This window comes from Ostrea edulis, chromosome 4, assembly GCF_947568905.1.
Source record: "Ostrea edulis chromosome 4, xbOstEdul1.1, whole genome shotgun sequence".
Lineage (NCBI taxonomy): Eukaryota > Metazoa > Mollusca > Bivalvia > Ostreida > Ostreidae > Ostrea > Ostrea edulis.
Window position 1 is genome coordinate 77,867,445 of NC_079167.1, and position 21,059 is coordinate 77,888,503.

A 21,059-nucleotide genomic window follows, 5' to 3' on the forward strand; every position below is an offset into this window, starting at 1 on the left:
AAAAAGTTTAAGGTACAAGCACAATCGCACCTGTAATAGGTAACCTTACAAGTCAAACTGGCTAAAAATGAATATACTGATACCATTCCCACAATAAGAAACTGTGACAACTGTATAATACACTCTACACTTATGGACTGTTTAGGAGAGAAACATCATTGAATTGGGAATATCTATCTTCTCAATTGTTATTTGTGACCGTTAATGTTGACACCGACGTCACTATTGGAATTTATTAATTAACGTTCCAGCAAATTTTTAATTTACTTTTATTATAGTTATCTCGCTTGCGCCATTGAAATTTATAGAGTAAGTTACCGCACCTGAGGGAGACAATTCGTGACCAGCCCTCGACCAATGAAATTGACTATATTATTCTGAAGGATAATAATATATAAAAATTTCATGTAGTTGAAGGTAACATTGAACATTTTCACCCAGAAAAAAACATTTTCGAGCGAGTCGTAGCCGACTACATTCAATATTTGTTTTATTATATTGAATGTTATTTAAACATCAAAGCAGAGAACCTTTCGTTTGTTGACATTTGATCAATCACTACCTTGCGATGCTTTGCATATTATGCGGGTATTCGCGTTTATTACAAACACTGAAACGATGTCGTCTAACAATCTACAGCGAACCGTACGCGCATAAATTTGACAGATGTGATGTTTATAATATCACCCGTCGTCAATTAAAGTTATCCGTTGCTAAATACTGTCATCCTGGGGTGCGTGCTTTCTATTCACAGAGCGAAATATAATGGGTTTTTTAAATGCTTCTCGACCAATCAGATTTTGAGCATATTACCTCAAAGTATAACAAGATCAAATGATATCCCTCTTATGATTCATTTTGTGTAAGACTTTGTGATACACCATATGTTTATTGTTAGATGATACAATCTATGAACCCATTAAAGGTGATGATAACGAACAACGATCAATCTCACAACTCCTATAAGCAATACAATATAAATAGTTGGGCAAACATGGACCTCTGGATACACCAGAGGTGGGAATAGGTGCCCAGGAGGAGTAAGCATCCCCTGTCGACCGGTCACACCCGCCGTGACCACCCCATAATTCACGATATATTTCATACAAATATATCTGATTTGTAAACATAATCATTTCGATTCGTTATTAATACATACCAGATATGCATACGCAGGCACTTGGTTCATACATGGGTCACCACGTCCTTATCAATGCCACAATGGACATGTACCTAACTAGATTTTGGACACCACTCGCTTCGAGTCTCATTTTGCGATTAGTTAGTCATTCATTCTCTTTTTTGTGATATAAGTCGCTTTTAATAGACATTGATCTTGCTGGTGTATCGTTTTCAGCACCTTACACGAAGCCCCATGTCTGTAAACTACTTGTTTATTCCTCAATTTTTAGCGTTTCACATATTCAAACGATCTATCTACTACAACAACTTCCGGTCGTAAGATCCAAATATCAGAACATAATTCAATTGGTTACTAATAAAAGTCACAAACTTGACAACAACGCAACAGCTGATATTCGAAACGAGCGATTTGCTTTACTAAAGGAATTTTACTCTGCCTCAAAACCAGGAAAGAATGGCCATTTTTCGTCTTGTCGAAAATCAGCTGTTGCGTTTTTGTCAAGTTTGTGACTTTTATCAGTAACCAATCAAATTAGGTTCTGATATTTGGATCTCAAACCGGAAGTTGTTGTAGTAGATGGACCGTCTGATATCGATGAATAAACATGTAGTTTACAGCAATAGGGCATTGTGTAAGATGCTGAAAACAATACACCAACAATGACACAAAGGTGAGAATGAATGGCAAACTAATCGCAAAATGAGATTTGAAGCAAGCGGTATCCGAAATCCAGTTGGGTACCTTGAGGTATTAGTATGGACGCGGTGACCCATGTATGAAACAAGTGCCTGTATATGCAAGTATCTTTTACTTCCATTTTATTGATGCAGAATTTCTTAAAGTTTTAATTACCATCGTTTACATTGTAAATGAAGATTACGAAACAATCTAATTAAAATCAGATCCTAGAATACGATCACAATCGCTACAATAGGATCTGACATAACCCCATAGGGGGTCATATCCGCATGACCTTTCGCTTGGAATATTCATGAGAACTATCAGCCAGTCAGATCGCGCCATACAGACAATGATGGCTATTTAGGCGGTTCCTGGCAATTCCTAAACAAATTCCTGTTTATCTCTCCCACAAAGTTTATTCCACACTGTAAAATTGTATATTCTCGCATAATGAATTTTAAACTTAAAATAATGCCTAATCTATTCCGTTCATACAAACAAGAAAACGTACGGTATGAAATATACCCAAATTAAATTAATTGTGAATTCCGATTTATGTATGAATAGGGATGGGTACGATTTGAATAGTTTAGTTTTCAAGATGGCTTACTTAAATAACGCGAGGAATATAACGCCAGTCGACGTAAACGGTGCATTGTGACGTCGCATCTAGCTGCGATATGTTTTCAATCGCAGCCATTTTCCTTGAATTGTGAACACCGACGATTTCAAAGCCGACGCCCTGATTGGCTGACATAAAGTTCATCTGAACATGACCCCTAATCGGGTTATGTCAGATCTACTTACGCAGAGTAAGCGGATCTAAGAAGTCTGATTTTAATTACATTGATGACGAAATAGATAATACTTCTCACTGTATTAATTTACAAAATACGCATCCAAGAAATTTGCTTGACTTGATTAATTTGTAGAATACAGTCCACTCCACTTATATTGAAGCCGGTTATATTGAACTATCTGTTATATTGAAGTTAAAGTAAATCCCCCAGTAGTAATATTTGTGTAGTTCAGCATTGGATATATTGAACTGTGGATATAATGAACAATTCAGGTCGGTCCCCTGAATTTCATTATATCCGGAGTAGACTGTATAATGAAATCTTTATTTGTGTAATTTTACACCAATATCATTGCGAATATGCTGTATGTAGAGTAGTTACTGAAATTTGATAGCATGAACTACTGTCGTAATACATACGTTTTGAATAAAAGAAAAACAATTAGATCGGTATAATTAGCAAGCCGCTAAAAAAATAAGAAACATTCGAGTAATTTCTAATTGATGACCACCAGATGACTCATTTTAAACATTTTAAGTATCTGGGTGTTTTCTTCACCAGATCTGGATCCTTCAATGAAACCAAACACTTTTTAGCAAAGAAGCAACAAAAGCTATGTACGGAATCTTTAAAAAGGCGCGAAATATAAATGTATCGATTACTGACCAATTGCATTTGTTTGATAAAATTAGCATGGCAATGTTGTTATATGGATGCAAAATATGGGATTTGGTAATAACGATGTTATTGAGAAGATGCATTTAAAATTTTCGAGAATTCTGTTGAATCTGAAGCAAAGTACGCCAAAAATTATGATATATGAAGAAATGGGCAGATACCCATTACATATCTATATCAAAACCAGGATCATGCAAGGTGAAGATAACGAACAGTGATCAATCTCATAACTCCTACAAGCAATACAAAATAGATAGTTGGGCAAACACGGACCCCTGGACACACCAGAGGTAGGATCAGGTGCCTAGGAGGAGTAAGCATCCCCTGTTGACCGGTCACACCCGCCGTGAGCCCCATATCCTGATCAGGTAAACGGAGTTATCCGCAGTCAAAATCAGTGTGCCAAGAACGGCTTAACAATCGGTATGAAACACGTCAGACAGCATTTGACCCAATCATAGATTTTTGGGCCAATATTGTCAATGGCAAGGAAACCAAATTGTGATATCTATTCTATCAGCTTATATATAAAACATTTAAATGGTATCGAAATGAAATGGATGAAAAATGTTAAAAGCTTTATTTGTGATTGTGGCTTAAAGAAGGTTTATTTTCAAATACACAGGGGATGCTTACTCCTCCTAGGCACCTGATCCCACCTCTGGTGTGTCCAGGGGTCCGTGTTTGCCCAACTATCTATTTTGTATTGCTTGTAGGAGTTATGAGATTGATCACTGTTCGTTATCTTCACCTTGCATGTTAAAAAATCGTAGTTTTATTTGCTTGATGTTGGAATGTTTTGCATGCTCTAAGTCATTTACAAAAACTTGATTATTAAACTTGGAAGAAAGAGTCCCCCCATTTTTCTCTCTGATCCGTTTTTATCCGGTTCATAATTTTTATTAAAGCCTTTATTTGTATCAGCCAATCAGATTGCCGCGCAAGAGATCTTATTAACATAATCCTTCGTTTACTCGGAGTGCTGCCACGACAGTTTTTTACAGAGGAAAAAGCAACCTCCACCTCCACTCCATCCACCACACCTTAGATTTTTTAAAATAATTTTTCTCATATGTCGTATGGAGACATATTTATGCACACTTTTTGTTTCCAATAAAGATTGATATCATATTCTATCGCATTATCACATTTGTGTTTTGTAACAATATTGTGGCTGGGAGACCACTGTTATGTAATAAACTATTGACCTGCATTACTAGCCAATAAACAGTTTATATGTCAACAATCTCTTTGATGCTGGTATGTCTCCCAGCAAAATTCTTTTTTTTTTAATTGTGGATTACATTTTATCGTCATTTGAATAAATGACAAGTTTTTCACACTTCAACATGTTTTCCGTCATGGTTTTTGGATTATATGTGAGGTTTTAACATAAAGTATTATATGGATAGTTCAAAATGTACAAAACAAAAAGTGGCTTGTAAAGTGGCTTGTAAACTCATTAAAACAAAAATTATATGATCAATTCCAGCAGCAATGGTTGTCAGAATGTAATAATTGCAGCAAAAGTAAAATTTACAACTTGTTTACAAATTCTGAATTTAAATGTCAAAATTATATCTTATCAAATTTGCTTATCCATAAAATATGTATAATTGCAAGATTCAGATCGACAAATCACCGCTTACCAATAGAAACTGAACCCTATATCCCCAGAGCAGATAGAAAATGTAATTTGTGTTATTCCGAAATAGGTGACGAATTTCATTATATTTTTTCATCCGAAAAATTAAAAGACTTTCGAAAATTTACATACCGCAAAAATATTCTCATAGACCAAATATTTTAAAATTTCATGATTTATTTTCTTCTACGAATTTTGAATTTCTGTTGAATTTATCTACATTTATTGAAACTATAAATGAGGTGGTCAACTCTCCAAGTTTATGTCAATTTGCCAATTCTGGTTTGTAATATTCATCTTTGTAAATGTATATATGTACCTCAACTCGCATGTATATATAAATTTTAGTGTGATTGTCTATGTATTTCTCTATGTCATATGGATTGACTTATGAGAATAAATGGATTGAATTGAATTGAACATTAAGATAATGTTAGTAACAATTAAAGAGGGAAGATGAAAACAGCGAAATGGATATAAAAAGAAAATCACAGCACTTATGTATCAAGACATGGGTAATTAAACTATACAAACCATACCATATTGTTCTTCATAGTCCTTGAACTGTATTCTGATGCTGTAGATGCTGAGTACTTTCTCAAGGTCAACATACCACCATGTCCATTTATCTGGATAACTAGTTCCAATAGGTGCTGTCCTTGTACACATGGTAATGTTTCCATCTACTGCATGACTGGAATTATACTGCTGACAGGTTCCAGTGTTTTGACAGAGGGGTACCTCCTTAGCCTGATCGGTCTCCTTATTCTGAGATAGGATTTCTGTAAATGAAGACATCTATTATATTACTATTTGAGTTTGGAAATAATCACCTTTTCACTTATAAACATAATTCTAATCAGAACAAGTAATGGCAGCTGCATAGTCATAATTTATAAAGAATTGAAAACATGCAAAATTTATAGGGTTATTCCATAGTTTCAGTAAGAAAACGACGTGAAACGCATTTATATTTTCCAAGACGAATACAACATAATAATCATGTTGCAAATTAATAGAATATAAACTCCACTTTGATGTACGATTGTAAATGAATACTATTCAAACTTGATTTAGTTTCATTACATTGTGTGAGGAAAACTAAATTGGAACAGTGGTGCACTGAACTGTACAAATTGGGATCCTACCTTTCTGTTTGATTGTTAGTATGGTGTATTAATTGGCAACAACACTTCACTAGAACGTATGACGAACGAGAAAGTTAATAGTACGATAGATATAAACAATATATTGTTTATTTACGGTATCAATATGACGGTCAGTATAATTGATATCAAAACGACAAGTGTCTGCATATTCAAATTTTTAAAACAACAAAGGAAGTTTTGTTTATAAATTAAAAAAAAAAAATTAAGGCGATCAACATTTGTCATATTTCTAATTTCTAACACATTTAATGACCATGATGGAGTTTAAAGTTTTCCAACATTTCCCTCTGCAGAATGAAAATAAATAATTGGAAAAAAGTTTTATACATTTATATGTATACAAATTTCTAAAAGACGGATGCTGAATTGGTCTTTATACATTTATACTTGAGTAGATTGAACAGGAGTTTTGGAGAATGATCGACAGCGAGCACTTAATGAGGATCTTAGAAATTACTACTCTGCTGTCAAGGGACAATATGAAACAATGATTTAAAAACAAATTGTGAGTCCAAAATGTAGCTATACTTACACAACCCACGATTTGTTTGATTTCATGGTAATCAGCTAGTCTATCAATACTGTAGAGTATTACAAATTATATACATGTTGACACACATGCATATTATCGAATGACATTGTGTAATATTTCACCATGGATTAATGAGCAGGACATATCTTCATCATAATTTCGATTAATTGGTATACATATGGATGAATATTTGCTGACATTCTAAGGACAACAAGGTACATTTCTTCAACAACTGTAATATTCTGTTGAGATGAGTAGCATTCACTGTTTTGTAATACCTAATGAAGTATTAACAAAATATATGATATTCTGATCAGGTCACTCGCCCTTTTGCATTTAGGATGAAAATAAGAAAATGCGAGGACGATCATTTAGGACGGAGATGGGAAAATGTGAGGGCGACAAAGCGAAATTGCAAGGACGATGGAGTAAAACGCCATGGCGGAGGAGCAAAGGACGCTGTCATCCATATTAAGGAGTTTGAAAATTGCATCCTCTTTGTAATCATGAAGGTTTCAGATATTCAATAAGTGAATCTCGGTAAATAATGGTAAAATAGCCGATATCAAAATATTCAGATATTTGCGAGTTAAATTTAATCAAATCGTCATCACTAAATATACAGTGATAAAAAGTTCAGGTCAGCGTACTGGAATTTAGAGATACCATAAGTGATTTCCCTTATACGTATGTCGGTGATTTCAAGTGGTGGATGGACTTCCATGGCAGTATAAACCTCAAATCGCGGTGGGGTGTCAATTCTTTAGCACATTGTTAGTTATTTTCGGCAGCAACAATGTTACTCAAAAATATCAATATACTCCTCCATTTGAACAAAATTAACAGTACTGAATTTTGTATGCAGTTGAGCAAAATCAAAACAAGAATGGATATTCAAAACTAGAGTAATTAATCGTAACTGAAAAAAAAAACAAGGCATTGATATGATATCTTGATAAATTTATAAATAATTTGTATGATGTCCCGGGAGAGGGATATTTTGAATGCCCTACTCCTAATGTAAAACTTATACGGTACCATTTTTGATGCACCAGATGCGCATTTTCGACAAATAATGTCTCTTCAGTGATGCTCAACCGAAATGTTTGAAATCCGAAATAACTATGAAGTGTAGGGCTAAATATAGCCAAAACAGCGTGCCAAAAAAGTGGAGCCAAATTCGTCCAAGGATAAGAGCTATGCATGAGGGAGATAATCCTTAATTTTGAAAGGAATTTCTAAATTTTATAACAGCAATTAAATATACATCCGTATTTTCAAGGTAGTAACGAAGTACTTAGCTACTGGGCTGTAGAGACCCTCAGGGACTAACAGTCCACCAGCAGAGGCCTCGACCCAGGGGTCATAATGTACAACTTATACGGTACCAATTTTGATGCACCAGATGCGCATTTCGACTGAGAAAATCATTGTTTTTCTTATATGATCAGACACCCCAAATTAATTTATTAATGTCATTGTGTATCTTATCACACCCAGTATTATTATATAAAAACTTCCAAAAAATTAAGTTCCCGTGGGGATCCAGGTTAGAATAGGTCTTCAGAGTTTCATATCGTACAAGTCCATTTAAATGACTTCAGGTGAACAAAGGAACGCAAGCATGGCTTCTAGTTTATTGAATACTTGACTACATAACCAGGGGAGTAGTAATTGTAACATGCATATGGAATAAGATAAGGGAGCAGTTCTTAATGTCAGTACACAATATATGGAATACCGCCACACTCAATACCCTTGCTTGTGGTAAGAAACGACTAAATGGGGCGGTTCTTCGGATGAAACCGCAAAAAGCTGAGGTCCCGTGTCACAGCAGGTATGGCACGATAGAGATCCCTCCCTGTCCAAAGGCGGTAAGCGCCGAGTATCTAAACCTAACTTTGTCAGCCCTTCAACGGCAGTGGTGACGTCTCCATATGAGTGAAATATTCTCAGGTGACTGATTCACGATTTTCTCCAAAATGTTCACTTTTAAAGATCAAAATCTACTGTCTAATGTGTTTGAAAGATTTCACATGAAAATTAAGGTTATATACATTATCACAGAAGCTCATTTTAGAGTGTTTATTATTTATTCTGTAAACAAGGATTGCGGTATGCTATTGTTTACGAAATTTTCAAAAGAAATGGATATCGATCTAAGTTTATTACATTTTTCACATTTCAAGGGTAAAATGTGTCATCTTAAAGTTAAAATTTGTGACTATGTAAAATTAAGATGCATTATATTACAAAATCAATATTTCACTTGCTTGTTTCTTTGTTTACTTAAAAAAAACTCGAGTCCTTGTTTACAAGACACAGATTTAAGGCTAAAATATTGCTTTTATTCTTGCATTCAGAAGGTCAGAATTTTGACTATCAACATTAAATTTGTTATATTTTAAATGTTTAATATCAAAAATGAAAAATATTCTTATCGAAAATCGTGAACCAATCCCTTTAAACTATATAAAATCAAAATTAAATATTAGAAATATGACAGAAGTAAGGATTGATGAGCAAAATCTACAATTATCAGAGGAAATTATATCATATTGAGTTTGTCAATGTTTAAAGCTCTGCTATGCAAATAGATAGAATTTGTTTATACGTATTAGTTATGCTATATATTAAGAATAATACAAGTATTTATAGATTATATCTGCACTAATGGAATTTCAAGATCCTTTCGTAGGAAAATAGTGTGACCTTGAAAGTACACGTTAACAAAATATAACCTTGACATCCACATCTGCGTGTCTCAAAAGAATGCATCCATTCTACAGTTGTTGCAGACAAAATATAGTATCTCAACGTCTCAAATTAATATGAGAAGAATCTACCTTTAAAGTTTCCAGCAAGTTGGACAGATTATTCAGTCATGGATGACCTTACAATTTGAAAGTTGTAATGTTCGTATTTTTCAACAGTTCCAATGTAAGAAAGGAAAATGTGTTTTAATGTAGTTGTTATTATTCAATATTGATTAATGGGAGTGCAGTATATTGTCAGTAATGCAGTAAATAGCCGTCGTTCAAGTAGATATTAGGCCAAATTTTACAATTAAATTTGGTTACATGCAGTTTTTATTTAGCATTGTATATGAAATCGCTCGAGTATGAGTTCTGACACACTTTCTTGATTACCTCCAATCTGAAAACAGCATGGTCCCATATTTGCATAAACTTGTAACCTCTGAACACAGGAATGATTTATGCCACGTTTCATTGAAATTGGTGCAGTAGGTGAAAATTTAAAAAAAAGGTTTATAGATAGACAACAGACACCAGGTGATCAGAAAAGCCCAGTTGAGCTTTCAGCTCAGGTTAGATAGCAAGGTTAAAAACATTGGTATCAACAGAATGCTATTAAAACAAGAAATGAATACTCGAAATATGAGAACCATATCACTCATCATTGAAAAGTTATGAGCAAGGTTAAAGTTTCGAACACATGGGCAGACAAAACAATATGCCCACTAGTATACATGTACTTGTACAGGCATGAAAAAACTTGAATGCACACAAATTGAGAATGTTTACAAATTTGATATGATTTAGCGTGACCTTTCTACTGTTGAAAAATGTTTTAATGGATATTGTAGATATTCGCATTTAAAACTTTGATCTCCTCATGTGGCCCCATTCTATCTCTGGGACTCATGAATTGAACAAACTTGAATTTTAACTACCTGAAGGTATTCAATGTATAACAAAAGAATATTGAACAATTTTTAGTGAACGTTTATTTTAAATAATGATGAAAGTGAAGTGTAGATCGAATTTCCATGACTGGTAAATGATTAGAACCCGATCTTTCTTGGAAGAGTTCTCCGCCCTTGGTAAAAATGAAAATCTAATTCTTTTTAAACGTCTGTGCGGTAAATGATTAATTTTATTTGATATTTTTATAAATTGAAAGTGTATGTAGCCTTTTACCAAGAGGTGTGTATGACAAATATTTTTTTTAAAAAGATATTTTAATTAAACATGCTCTTCCCATAGACTTAAATGTAAAATTTTAGGTGAAATAAATCAAGCGGTAATCAAAATTTTGTAAATCCCTATGGTGGAATACTTTTCTTCAATAAACTCTTGAAAATGATACTATGATTACAAAGTCCCACTATCCATTTACCAGATATGAAATATCATACATTTATTGCATGATAGTGAGGGAGATATGAAGATTTATTCACCCGAGAAAAAGTATATTCCTCGAGTGCAACATTTTTTCTTGGGTGATTATATCTTCATATCTCCCGAACATTCATGCAATAATTTGTTTTAACCATATTTTAAACGACCCATCCTATTTTCCCCTCTCTTGTACTACTTCAAAGAAATATCTTAGTTTTACTCTGGTTTTAGAGTAATGCTATTTGAAACAATATCCGGGTTAGAATAGGTCCTCAGTATCCCTAACTTGTCGTGTAAGGTGACTAAATGGGGCGATCCTTCGGATGAGACCGCAAAAACCGAGGTCCCGTGTCACAGCAGGTGTGACACGATAAAGATCCCTCCCTGCTCAAAAGCCATAAGAGCCGAGCATAGGCCTAAGTTTTGCAGCCCTTCACCGGCAGTGGTGACGTCTCCATATGAGTGAAATATTCTCGAGAGGGACGTTAAACAATATTAAATCAATCAATCAATCTTTTCAGAATGACCAGATGCTTACTCTTCCTAGGCACCTGATCCCACCTTTGATATATCCAGGGGTCCGAGTTTTCCCAACTCTCTATTTTGTATTCCTTAGAAGAGTTATGAGATAGCCCACTATTCGTTATCTTCACCTTTCATTACTTTGACGTAATTTGTAATAACGCCGTGCATCTATGACTACATGAATTTGTGAAGTGCTGTAAGTTGTGGCTTGGTGGATCAGCGGATATAGCGGACTAGCACTGCTTAGAATATTAGCTGATGGCTTGCGATGGAAATTTTAGGATCAATACCAGCTTGCCACAGTTTGCATGGGGAACCTGTGCGAGGGGTCTGTTGGGTATGACCGCCTTCTCGTATCCCGATCGCTATAATGGATGGTTTCGAGCTCGTCTTTCTCGGTAGAGTAGGCATGCTTGATCAAAAAGTAATGAACAGTCTCGCTAATGAATTCACCTGGAGGCAGTGCCATTCATGGCTCGTCATGATAAACTGTAGATTCCTTACTTTACGCGAGTACTAATTATCGCGAAATGACTCATGGACGTCAAATCATTAGAATATAAATTAGCGAGTGTTCTGTTGATCAAGAGTTATTGCATGTATTTTGGGTATATAAAATTAAAAGCGAGTTATTTTATTTCGCGAGTGCTGTTTCTCGCTTATCTACGCAATAATAAATTACTCGCGTATATTTAGGAATTTACAGTAATCCGTGAGTCGTTTGTAACTTCTCGCTTTGGATTACCGTATGACTTATGTACGACTTATGAACATGACTGACATTTGTCATTAAATTTATCATTAATTCACTTATTCAAAATGTTGATATTGTTTTTTGCTGCATTTTTTTTAGATTAATTAAAACTGTAATATACATGTGAAAGGTGAAGATAACGAACAGTGATCACTCTCATAAATCATACAAGCAATACAAAATATATAGTTGGGCACATACGGACCCCTGGACACACCAGAGGTGCGATCAGGTGCCTAGGAGGAGTAAGCATCCCCTGTCGACCGGTCACACCCGCCGTGAGCCCTATATCCTGTTCATGTAAACGGAGTTCTTATCCGTAGTCAAAATCAGTGTGCCAAGAACGGTTTAACAATCGGTGTTAAACACGTCAGACAGCATTTGACCCAATGATAGGTTGTATTGACGAACTAGATCGTTATAACGACAATAGATTTTGCGAAATGCTGACTTCAATCGAGATTGTTGAAACCCCTGTACCACCAACTAGTTTGTCAGTAGCTTACCTCGATTTAAAAACTGACTATACCCAGAACAAGCTCTTGCATATCGAATCAGTTGAGATATATAAACACCATATGCAGGTGATAATGGAATATTGCTACATCAATATAGGAAGCTTACGATGGAGAAGCTGAAATCATCCCATTTGTCATACAGTTGAGTTGTCAGTTTGCCGTTAATGTCTACTTTCAATAAAATATCTAAGTATGAAGCAGAAGTGTAAAATTAAGTGAAGTATTCCTGATTTTAGTATCAATTTCTATTTTGAAATGAAAACAAATTGATATGTATTTTGTTACCCAAAGATTAGCAATATATTTACAATATGGAAACTATGCTTTGATATACTAAACTTAAATCAGTTTCGTTAATATTCATAAGGAACGCTGAGTAAGAGATAGCATTCGTAGAAACACTCCTTGTTTCGATTGATTGTTAGCGCAGTGTATATTGTGACTAATCTTCACTAGCTTGCTTCACAAATGAGAGAGTTACTAACATGATAGATATAGGTAATATGAAAATTGTCTACTTACGGTATCCAGAGGACAAAGTTAATCTCAATATTGTCAAAAAGACGAGCGTTTGCATGTTAGAATTCTTAAAACAACAAGGAAGTGTTATTCTAAACTGAAGAAAATAAGGTGATCAAGAGCTGTCATATTTGTAATTGTTGAGGTATTTAATGACCGTGATGAGTTAATGTTTTCCAACACTTCCTTCTGGACAAATTACGTGGCTGAGAATTAGCGCTGAGATAAGGTGAGACATTGCAATTTTGTCATATTCCGTGCTCAGCTAGTTATAAGTCAGACAATATAATATATATAATATAATAATCTTCCTGCTAATTCCTCATTGTGTGTGACTCAATGTTCTTGTTTTCCGTCCAATTAAGGCATTTTTCAATCTGTGGAGACGTCATCAGTTTTAAATCAAGTATCACAAATTGTTACCTATGTATGACATTGTAAAAAATGCGGGATTTTGATATTTCTCTTATACTTTTAATTCATTCTGACAGAGTATCATGTTCTTCTTTTTGATATATAGCCCATCGTCTGGCGAAATTTTTACATACAACAGGGGATGATTACTCCTCCTAGGCACCTGATCCCACCTCTGGTGTGTCCAGGGGTCCGTGTTTGCCCAAGTATTTATTTTGTATTGCTATTAGGAGTTATGAGATTGATCACTGTTCGTTATCTTCACCTAGCATACTATAAATTCCTAAATATACACGTGGAATTTATTATCGCATAATTTCGTGAGAAACATCACTTGCAAAAAAATATTTCTCCCTTCTATTTTTATATTGCTAAAACACATGCAAAAACGCTTGATCAACAAAGTAGTCGCGAATTTATTTTCTCGCGATTTGACTTCCATGAATTATTTCGCTATAATAAGTATTAGCGTAAAATAAGGAATCTACAGTAATTCATAATAGAGATGAAGTTCTTTCGCCAACTGAAAGACCTAGGTTATCTTAGGAACTTTTAAAATAAATTGAACAATAACGCGTAGGTGGATTAAGTATAAGATGGCCTATGTCTAGGTACTGCAAAGTTTGTTCATAATTAAAAAGTTTAGATGCAATAGTGGAAGTATATTTGTAGAAAGTATAGGGTGTAGACTTGAACTTCACATATATTGGAATACAAGAATGAACTCTTTTATGACGAAGAATGTTGCTTATGTTCACGGCATCTATTCCTTTGTTTGTAAATTTGAGTTTAAGGTGATTGACAATGTCCATGATCATATAATTCAGTCTATATTCAGGTGTTGAAAAATCCACTATAGACTAGCTATGGGTTCTTCAGTTAACGTATGTGAAACTCTTAATGGAACAGAGTAAAGTTTTGTGTGGATAGGTTGTGAACGTAATTGTCTGTTGACGTAAGGTAAAAGTGAAACAAGCGTGACATTATGTATACTTGGTCTTTTTTCTATCGTTCATGACTACGTTTCCGTCTTTGAGTATTGGGAAAGAGTCCCATTACATTCACGTTATTTCCTTGTGGACTAGTCAAATTTCTTACATCCCCGAGGATACTTGTCGTTCGATATATGTTCTTTCATGAATATAAACAATAACGACATTATACTGGCTGACACGTCGCCCAGTATAGAAAAGTGTCACTCTGTGAAGTCTATATGGGGCACAGGCTCTAACAGATTTGTTGGTGTTCATCGGATTATCCTTCCAAATATGAAAGTTTTGTGTAATGTACAGTCATCAGATTGTCAGCTTTGGTACAGAAACGAAAATTCATTCGACAAATAATGTCTCTTCAGTGATGTTCAACCGATACAAGTAAATTAACAGTTCATTACTTGAGAGGAATCTGCACGATTGTGCTCGAAAGCTGAAAATTCTTGTTCAAAGACTATCTCGGATTCAAATTTATATGCTCATTCTGCTAGGAAGTTCTGACATTCGCGTTATTGTGTCGTAAACCATTTAGTTATAGGATATCGTGCGTTATATTTACTGCACCTGTTTATTATACATCTATACTATGCTAGCAATAATATATGTATGTGGGAGGATTCTTCGGATTTACCTGAAACTAATTATTGATCCCACCTCTGGTGTGTCCAGGGGTTCGTGTTTGTCCATCTATCTATTTTGTATTGCGTATATGAGTTATGAAATTGATCACTGTTCGTTGTTTTCACGTTTCGTCAATAAAAATCATCTTAAGGAAAACGAGATGAATCAGTTTAATTCAAAATACTTTATTGATGCGTAGTGAATTAAACACATACTATCATTGGATTTAACCATTTGCATTAGTAAATAAATCATGATAATGTTAACATTTACATACATTTCAAAGCTCTAAAATTGGAATATACGTGTGCAGTGTATTTGCCTATGCTAACATTGTACATGTATATTAACACTACAAATAAATATACAAAACTGTGTACCGTATGCAATAAAAAAAATAATGAAGCAGTATATGTAACTATAAATAAATGAATCATTAATAACTAACATAATCATTTACACTTCAAAGATTTCATCACACGTTTACTTCTTAAAGAGGCCGGCCATTTCCATCTGTCATGATTCACGGGTTCAGCGGTCTGTCTACACAATATTCATCGTCCACAGTTGATTTAAGAATTTCATGTTTGTCATGTCGGTTGACAACATTCTTTAACCAAAATTCCTTCAGCCAGAGTTTATATTTCTTTTTCTATATAAATTATATAAACCAATATCAGGAGAACAAAAGCATTTAAGCTCGTAATACGAAGACCTACTACTGCTTTGATCTAGCCACGCGCATCTATTATTTTCATGATGCGATAATAACTGAACAAAACTCGGTTGAAACCAACATTACGGGTACATATAAAATTTAATTGTCATTTTCCTTAAAATGGTAATTTTTTCACTTCTACCCAGAGTTTAAAAAATTGAAAGCAATAAAACTCTACAACATCGTAACAAGAAACAATCGTGCACAGGTACATTCTACATGCGTGACATTCTAAACATTAAAAGCTTACTACATATACATGTGCATGAACATGCATGTATATTTCACGGCAAGCAGCAGTATAAAATCCAGAATCTAGAAGTATAATCTACATTTCTTTAGATTTGAATAAGCCGATATCAATTTACGAATCAGTACAACTGATAAGTGTAGCAGTTCAACAACAAAAAAATCATTGCTGCATGATGTTTAATTTATTTTAAAATACTATTAGGCTATTGATCAAGACTATAAAATAATATGCTACATATTTATTTACAAGATTCAACATTACACGCAATACAGATCTTATGTGCAAAAATTGGCAATACAATGTCTCGATCGGCACGTGCTATCTAACTGACATATCACACACCACCTAATTAAAGGGAGGTGTTGACGGGGTACAGATAATCGTTTCAATTAGACAGTTTGTCTTGTTTTCTTTATAATTTACGCCTTGCTAAAATTGTCCGACACAGACCTTCCCTCAAAACAATTACCGTTCGGATTAACGGTACAATTCTCAATGAATTTAAACGTTTTGTAGTAAAAAATGACCGTCCGGAACGCGGATTTCCGGATTAATGATGCAAAATAAAATATGAAAATTCCGTTCCCTATAACAATCGTCCAGAAGGTGAAACGTCCGGATTAATGGCGTCCGGATTACCGAGGCTCCACTGTACATTTTATAGACGATCTCTTAAAGACAGATTCTGATATGAACTATCATTGGACATGTTGAGTTCCTGATACTGGTGTACATCGTTATCGCTGTCTTGTGATGGCGGTGATATTTCAGCACTAGCGATATAGTCCGAGGAACTCTTCTCTTGTTTTCTGTTATAGAGCAGCCTAAAATGTAGTAGAATTGATATGAATTACAAAGGCTTGATGGACTCATGGAGAATATTCATAACCCACAAACATATTTTACCTGAATAATATAACAATGACAACAACAAGGCTAAAGTTGATAACCAGTGAGATAGATAAGGCTGCGATGTATGCTTCTGGAGTACTATACTCGTCATTACTGACGATAGGTACCTCTGAAAGAATAAACTATTCAAATTTTAAATTCATTATTACTTCCGATCACTAGAAAGATTACAATTTGTGATAGACAACAATTTCCTTAAAAATTCAGATTCTAGATTTTTTGGGCAGAGAATTATTTGAAAATGTTTAATATTATTTTTTGTACAACTATGGGTTAATTAACTCAAAATGACCCACAATAGGTAAGACATATTTTACAGAGATCAGCAGGTAAATTCACTGGTAATATAGATGTAAAACAGTACTGGTCGACTAGGTTCGAAAGACGAAAGGCGAAGATAACGAACTGCGATAAGAAAAAGTATAAACGCCGAAAACTTTGGTATCAAATTAAGAAACAGTTATCACTTTAGATATTCGAGTAAAACCGTCACTACAGTGCACAAACCTTCCAAGGAAAACACGTCACGTGGAAATTGATTTGGGGAAATAATATTCCAAGTTTATTTTTTGACTTTTTCAACGTAAAGGTTATATAAGTTCAGAGAAATCAAAGAATGTCTGAAATTCAGAGTTGTAAATATCTCTAGACGTTAATTACATTTTGAATAAAACAGAATACTTCTCTTGTGTTAGCGAAAATTGTCAACGGTATGGTTAATAAAAGCGTATGGTATATTGGATTTACTTATACAGGTATGTATGCTAAAAATAGCATATCCTGTCAATTAGATGAAAATTGTATTTAGTAATGTATTGTTGGTACACCAGACTTTGTGTGAGTATTTTACGCCCTATTTTATTTGTATGGATTCAAGTGGTAAGTTGAGAAGGTAAAGGTAAATATGTAACTTATATATTTATATGGCATGGTTTTATTTAGAAGAATATCGTTTATCCCCATTGTGATTGCTAGTTCACGAAGGAGGGAGGAGGTTTAAAATGTTATATTTATTGCCTTATGCAGAGAGTCAAAACGTCGCAAGGCTTGACCCAGGCAGCATTGATGTCATGATTTATATCTAAAAAAAACTTAGGTAATTAAACTTTACAAGAGCTTTAAACAAGCTTGATATTTGACTTTTCTGTAGGTAGATGAAGTAATTGTTTATAAATATGAGTTCGACACTTACTTTCACTACAGTCAGGGGACCCCGTCCACTCAGAGGAACATGTGCAGGATCCGTCAACATTATCACATTCACCGAGGCAGTTTTGAGAACAATTCTGGGAGCAGTTTATTCCATATGTTCCTTTGTCACATGCTTAAATACATAAAATACAGATAGTCTCTGTTAATGAAAAAGGAGCAATATTATGTTATACGCATATTATTGATCCGCCATTAGCATGTTTTGTTTTCTGTTTGTATTTCTGCTCTGCGTTTTCAAACTTATAATAGTGTCTGATTTGCCCACCATATTTTGGAAAACACACCAATTTATGAAACAATTTGATATATTTCGCTAATGTTTAAACTAAGATCTAGAACTTTCTTTGATAGTGTAGGTGCTTTTTTGCAATATATAAATGAAAAAATTGAAAACACGTACAGTGCATTACAAACATTATTTAGGATTTTTGATTTGTTTTGTCTGTTTTTATCATGTTCCTTCGAGAATGCTTCACTTAAAGTTAGGCATCACAAACTGGGTTCTTTAACGTACCGACGCCTGCTGCAACAGGGGACCTCCGTTCTTAAGTTTTCGTCCGATAGACCCGCGGCTGACACTTCTAATTGCCGAATGTTTGACGAAAAAACACTCAATACTTATTTCTACGACTAATGTTTGACATAACAAAAAGCACGAGCGGGGTTCGAACTGACAATAACCCTGACTCAAGGCGAAACTTCTTACCACCGAGTCAACAACGTAAATGATACATTATTATACATGAATATAATTATGGATCTATGCACTATTCTGGGCATAGAAATTAGTATTCTGATATATATCATTATGTCTCATATTTCACGAAATATTGATAGAAGAAGTGGTACTAAAATCTATGATGATGAAAATAGCATTATAAATCCAATACTTATGGCTGCAAAATTGGACATTGATAGCCTTTGTGATACTGGTACAGAGGGAAATTGGCAGGGACAAATAAAAATATTAAGAAATAAATAAAATCTTTCATCATTAAAAGAAAGAAAAGAAAGAAAAAGAATTCTATGTTTTAATGTATTATACCTAAGACATTATATGCTGTCTGTGCTTGTGTGTATTTCATTATTATTATTTTAATACGCCCTAAAACTGATGTTTATTCTTATCTAGCATATTTATGGTATCTTGTGTTTTCATGTTTTATATGTACAATCAGGATAGGTACATCTACGGACTGTTTACATGTAATAACGCCTTTTATATTATTGTTTTTTAATGTTTTATTTATTTTCTATGTATTATGTGTATATCATTCTGTTGTAAGGCATATATGCCTTGTAAAGCACCCTTGAGCTTACATAGTGTATGAAAAGAGTGCTATATAAATATGGTATTATTTATTTATTTATTAATGAAAGCATATTTTACAAACACTTGAAAAATTACTATATTGATAATGTTAACATGCAACTACAAAACATCGAATTCTTTAAACGTGCAAAATTACTATTCTATAGTAGAATTAGAAAGAATTATGAATTACAAAACTATTTGAAATTTCCAATTCTGAAAGTTTTATGCTCTTAAAGAGTTAAGAATATCTGCCCACCCTTTAGAAATTGAAACTGGTATAATATTCAACACCATGTAATCCAAACCGTTTCTCTCAGTTTTGTAAAACTTCTGTTGAAGATGAGTAACATTCTTTATATGACTGCTTTATGTATAAAGACATAAGAAATTAATATTACCCTTTGGACATCTACAATTCAAATGATGATACATCAAAGGGACACCATTGCAAATTATTATGCAACCTTGTCAATGCAGTTCATGCTAGAAGGTTATGTGAATTTCTATATGAAAATTTTGACTTGTGCAACAAACGTAAAGTGCTGTGATTATACTAATGAAAGGCGAAAATAACGAACAGTGATCAACACATAACTCCTATAAGCAATACAAAACATATAGTCGGGCAAACACGGACCCCTGGACACACCAGAGGTGGAATCAGGTGCCTAGGGGGAGTGATCGTGTTATATGCAATACTAAATTGCATACATGCAGTTTGACGTCACATGTACATGTCAAATATATATACCCTGTATACACACAATCAGGACCGTATGATTCTGCAGGACACTCTGATAAAATACAATTTTATCGGAATATTTACAGTCATTCACCGGCATTGCTGACGTCTCCATATGAGTGAAATATTCTCGAGAGGGACGTCAAACAATATTCAATCAATCAATCAATCTATGGTTTGACGGGACCGAGAATGGACCCCGGGCTCAAAATTAGATATTTTAATGTAGGATAACGTAATTAAGATAACTCCAAGATGAGTTACTTCCCCTTTTCAAACGTTGAGCGGTGAAAGTTATACAATTTTGCATATGGACAATTACAAAATGGTATCGTACCTAGCTGCAATAATGTAGCCTTCTCTGGTTTTTTTTTTTTTTTTTTTTTAGGGAGAGGGCTACAACTCCTTAGGATCTCCGTAATGGTGAAAATGCGGGAGTGATTCACTCCCGCAACATTTGCGCTCATTCTAAACATTTCCTGACTTTCTTTACGTAAATAAAATGATATTCTATGTTCCTTAGTCAATATATAAATTTACAACCTACAACTTAAGATTTGTGAGGCTCTATTCTACTGTTTTCAACAATTTCGATAAATTCCAATTTCTCGATTCATATTTGTCCGCCATGTTTGATGTACTGAAGTTTCAACTTCCGATTGTCATAAGTCATTTGCATATGCCATATAAGGTAGTATTTACATCAATGGACAAGTATGGAGGCGAAAGCTATTTCGTCGGTATTGAAAAGGTTTGAATTTAATATCAAGTTA

At 34.2% G+C, this 21,059-nt stretch overlaps 3 protein-coding genes across 3 annotated transcripts in view; all 3 read right to left on the reverse strand.

Moving 5' to 3' along the window:
• Positions 1 to 13,200, reverse strand: part of LOC130054335 (uncharacterized) — a 14,403-nt gene extending 1,203 nt beyond the window's left edge. Inside the window, exons 1-2 of the mRNA XM_056163868.1 lie at positions 13,111 to 13,200; positions 5,488 to 5,730 (exon numbers count right to left, since the gene is read on the reverse strand). Of these exons, the coding sequence (XP_056019843.1) occupies positions 5,488 to 5,730; positions 13,111 to 13,165 (298 nt within the window). The 5' untranslated portion in view covers positions 13,166 to 13,200. The remainder of the gene's footprint in view (positions 1 to 5,487; positions 5,731 to 13,110) is intronic.
• The window catches only part of LOC125672579 (receptor-type tyrosine-protein phosphatase alpha-like), a 122,817-nt gene that overhangs the window by 79,244 nt on the left and 22,514 nt on the right, over positions 1 to 21,059 (reverse strand). The gene's annotated exons all lie outside the window — the stretch shown is intronic.
• Positions 1 to 21,059, reverse strand: part of LOC130054341 (multiple epidermal growth factor-like domains protein 10) — a 45,484-nt gene that overhangs the window by 8,314 nt on the left and 16,111 nt on the right. Inside the window, exons 3-5 of the mRNA XM_056163879.1 lie at positions 18,210 to 18,341; positions 17,012 to 17,126; positions 15,307 to 16,929 (exon numbers count right to left, since the gene is read on the reverse strand). Coding sequence (XP_056019854.1) covers positions 16,764 to 16,929; positions 17,012 to 17,126; positions 18,210 to 18,341 — 413 coding nt within the window. The 3' untranslated portion in view covers positions 15,307 to 16,763. Of the gene's footprint in view, positions 16,930 to 17,011; positions 17,127 to 18,209; positions 18,342 to 21,059 lie in introns of the transcript that reaches the window.